Consider the following 3719-nt stretch of genomic DNA (forward strand, 5'->3'; position numbering starts at 1 on the left):
AAAAAAAAAAAAAAAAAAAAGATGTTGGCACAGATGTGGTGAAAAGGAACACTTTCATACTCCTGGTACAAATGTAAACTATTACAGCCACTATGGAAAACGGTGTGGAGATTCCTTAAATAACTAAAAGTAGACCTACCATTTGATCCAGCAATCCCACTGCTGGGTATCTACCCAGAGGAAAAGAAGTCATTATATGAAAAAGACACTTGCACATGCATGTTTATAGCAGCACAATTCACAGCTAAAACAACACGGAACCGGCCTAAAATGCCCATTGACCAAGGAGTGGGTAAAGAAAATGTGGTATGTATACCATAGAATACTAGTAAGCCATAGAAAAGAATGAAAATAATGGCATTCACAGCAACCTGGACAGAGCTGGAGACCATTATTCTAAGTGAAGCAACTCAGGAATGGAAAACCAAATATTGAATGTTCTCACTTAAAAGTGGGAGCTAAGCTATGAGGATGCAAAGGCTTAGGAATGGTACAATGGGCTTTGGGGACTCAGGGGGAAGGGTGGGAGCGGTGACAGATAGTAGACGACACACTGGGAAGAGTGTACACTGCTCAGGTGTACCCAAATCTCAGAAATCACCACTAAAGAACTTATCCATGTAACCCAAACCTGTTCCCTAAACTATCAAAATAAATAAAATGACCCTTTAGAAAAAAAAAATAAAAGCACAAATAAACGTTTAAAAACCAATCAGATGCACAACTATTATATAGCCGTAATAATTAAAGAAAACCCAAACAACAAATCGGGCTCCTTCTACGTAGAGTCTGTACCCTGCTTTAAAAATATATATACATGTATATTAAATTTCCTTTGGTCCTTAGTTTTTGGTAACTTTGCTTCAAAATGGTTACGTAACACTTGAACAGCATAGGTCAACTGCGTCCTCACCATTTCCCTCATTTTGTGCACGAGTTGCCATAAAGCACTGTGGGGAGGGTGTTGACGGGCCTGCAACTGCAAATGCACATTCTACACCAAGTCCACAGACACAGCAGTAAGAACGATGGCAGCCCACAGTGGGCATCTAAACATCCAAAGAAAAAGAACCTGAAGGAAGCCGTGGGGTGAGAAAGGACAGCTACAGAAACAAGTATACGTCCCTCCCATAACTCGCAGGAATGAGGCCATGCTAAGGTGTTGAAGTACGTCAAATAAAACAACAAAGCAAACAAACAAACCCCAAAGCACTAGCAGTGACAATGGGAAAATCCTTCAGGAGAGTCCTGAGGTTCTGGGAGGTGGAGAAACGTGTGTACGCCACATGGGACCGGTCTCGGGTCTCCCCAGAGCCCTGCTAGGCACCCCCCAGGCACACTGGACCCACCTCTACTGCCTTTCTTGGGAGGGGCTGAGGCAGAGCCATCAATTCTAGGTTGCATTCAGTAAGATGCCAACAAATGTATTAAAAACTGTTTGAGGATTTTACCAGAAAGAAAGCTAGACTGACCAATAACACCCTCTTACCTGTCTTCTTTTTACTGAGAGCTCTTCTCAATGTCGCCCCATTTTCAGGCGTCTCTTCTGCAGAGAGGTCACCAACGCCCACTTTTGTCTTCTGTTCCTCCACTGACTCCTCAGGCACAAAAGGAGACTGATCTACGATAGCTTCAAAAACGCCCCTCGCTATGGTCCGCACTAGACTGTGGCTGACGGAGAAAGCACAGTGGCGGGCAGGTGATTAGAACAAACGGCCTGGCCTGCTGGCTTCAGAAGTGCACAGGGAAGCCCCGCACACGTCACTGGGGTCTGGAGCGGCTCTCACGAGCCAGCAAGCACTGCGAGGAACTGCCTAAGTGCCACCTGACAGGCATGGGACGCCCAGCAGTCAGATCTCTGGGCGTGAGAGGGCATTCTTGGAATGAGTGAGTCAAATACTGAAGCTAGAAGAGCCAAATCCCTGCCCAAAGCTTCGATGCCTCCAGCTGCTCTCTGCTGTGAAGCAGTGTGCAGGTGCCCCGCACCAGGCTCCTCACAGGCAAGTGCCTCGCAGCAGCAGGAACGAACGTGGGAATCACTTACTCCTTGGTCTTCGCGGCGACTTTGCAGAATGGATCAATAAACTTGAGATTCTGATCTGCCAAAAGCTGTAATTTAGAAACAAAACAGGGAAAAACTGAGAAACAAAGAGCCTTTTCCCTCCTTGACGTGTCCTTGAAAAAGGGACCATTTACATCTGTTATAAAGGTGGAGTTAGACCAAGTAATGCCTGTCTCACCTAGCCTCGGTGCCCCCGTGAAACAGCAGAGGCGTGGAACCAGGCTCAAGATCAAGGCCGCCCTGCAGCTACTTGGTATCTTAGAGCAGTGGCTGGAGAAAGCCAGCGAGCCCAGCCTGCACTATCCTATAGCCCAACATGCAGAACAGGGGTGTGCAATCTTTTGGCTTCTCTGGGCCACGCTGGATGAACTGTCTTGGGTCATACACAAAATACACAACACTAACAATAGCTGATGAGTTAAAAACAAATTGCAAAAAAACTCGTAATATTTTAAGAAAGTTTATGAGTTCGTGCTGGGCCACACTGAAAGCTGCCCTGGGCGGCACGCAGCCCTCAGGCCTCGGGTTGCACCAACTTGATACGGGGCATGCATACACTTCCTCTACAAGAGGGGCAAACAGGGACAGTGACTCTAAGTGCAAGACAAAATAAAACGTTCCCTGCAAAACACCTGTGAAAGGAAAGTAAAATCTCTGTATATTCCCACATTCAGGGAATCATTCGCATACTGAAAAATGTATGTTTCCTTTCCAGCCTTTTGTCTATTTACATGAGTATATTCCTTAAAAATGTGTATCACTTGCATAGCTTTCCTACCATTTTATAAAGCTCCCTAGATGCTGAGCACCCCTCTATGTAAGTGAGCTCTTTACTGGAGTCTGTAGGTTGCTTTCAATTCTATTTTACAGGTAAGACTGTCATGTACATCCTCAGTGCATAAATCCCATCCCACCAGCTGCTTAGGACTCATTTCCAAGGCAAGACTGAAGCAATTCATGCTGCTACATAGTAGCCAGTCAAGTGCTGTGGGGTGGCTGGTCAGGTGAAGTGCCACCCCACAGCACTTGACTGGCTACTATGGCAAACACTGGTGGCTCCCTGACCCCATGGGCATCCTGTCGGCAGCTGCTTACCTCCTTCCCCCCCACTTTGGAGAGTTCATCCAGATAAATATCAATGAAGTGGAATCTCACTCCGTTAGGAGACTGACTCTCAGGACACAGGATCTCCTTCATCAGGACATCTAAGAAAACCTTGATTCGGCTACAGACGCAAACACACATGGCTCTGTTAGTGACAGTATGCCAACACTTCTTATCTCCCAAAGAGAAACAAAAATATTCCGTCTAGTACCTCCACTGCCTAACAATCAACGCAAGGCTAAAACCACTTTACAAGGAAAAAAAGCAATCACTTAAATCAGTATAAAATGTTAACTGTCATATATACTTAACTATTTTATACCCCCTACTGGATTTCAATTCTCTGTAGGTGACGATGTATCTAGCTTCTCATGGTACTCTACAGAGTAGGAGGCACAGATCAGAAAACTTGAAGAACACTCTACCTTCTAAGTTTGAAGGCTACCAGATGCTGCTTGAATAGTTTACTGACCTTTCTTCCCAGCCGTTCCGCTTCAGGACTTCAAAGGACTGCCTCAGGACCAGACGAATCAGCTAAAGATAGGCAATTTTT

General features: G+C 45.5%; 1 protein-coding gene across 1 annotated transcript in view; it reads right to left on the bottom strand.

Annotated features, from left to right (window-relative positions):
- RRP1B (ribosomal RNA processing 1B) overlaps positions 1 to 3719 on the bottom strand; it is a 40847-nt gene that overhangs the window by 22189 nt on the left and 14939 nt on the right. Inside the window, exons 5-8 of the mRNA XM_017538553.2 lie at positions 3639 to 3700; positions 3158 to 3287; positions 2045 to 2109; positions 1490 to 1671 (exon numbers count right to left, since the gene is read on the bottom strand). Coding sequence (XP_017394042.1) covers positions 1490 to 1671; positions 2045 to 2109; positions 3158 to 3287; positions 3639 to 3700 — 439 coding nt within the window. The remainder of the gene's footprint in view (positions 1 to 1489; positions 1672 to 2044; positions 2110 to 3157; positions 3288 to 3638; positions 3701 to 3719) is intronic.

Source organism: Cebus imitator, unplaced genomic scaffold (genome assembly GCF_001604975.1).
Source record: "Cebus imitator isolate Cc_AM_T3 unplaced genomic scaffold, Cebus_imitator-1.0 Scaffold112, whole genome shotgun sequence".
Classification (NCBI taxonomy): Eukaryota; Metazoa; Chordata; class Mammalia; order Primates; family Cebidae; genus Cebus; species Cebus imitator.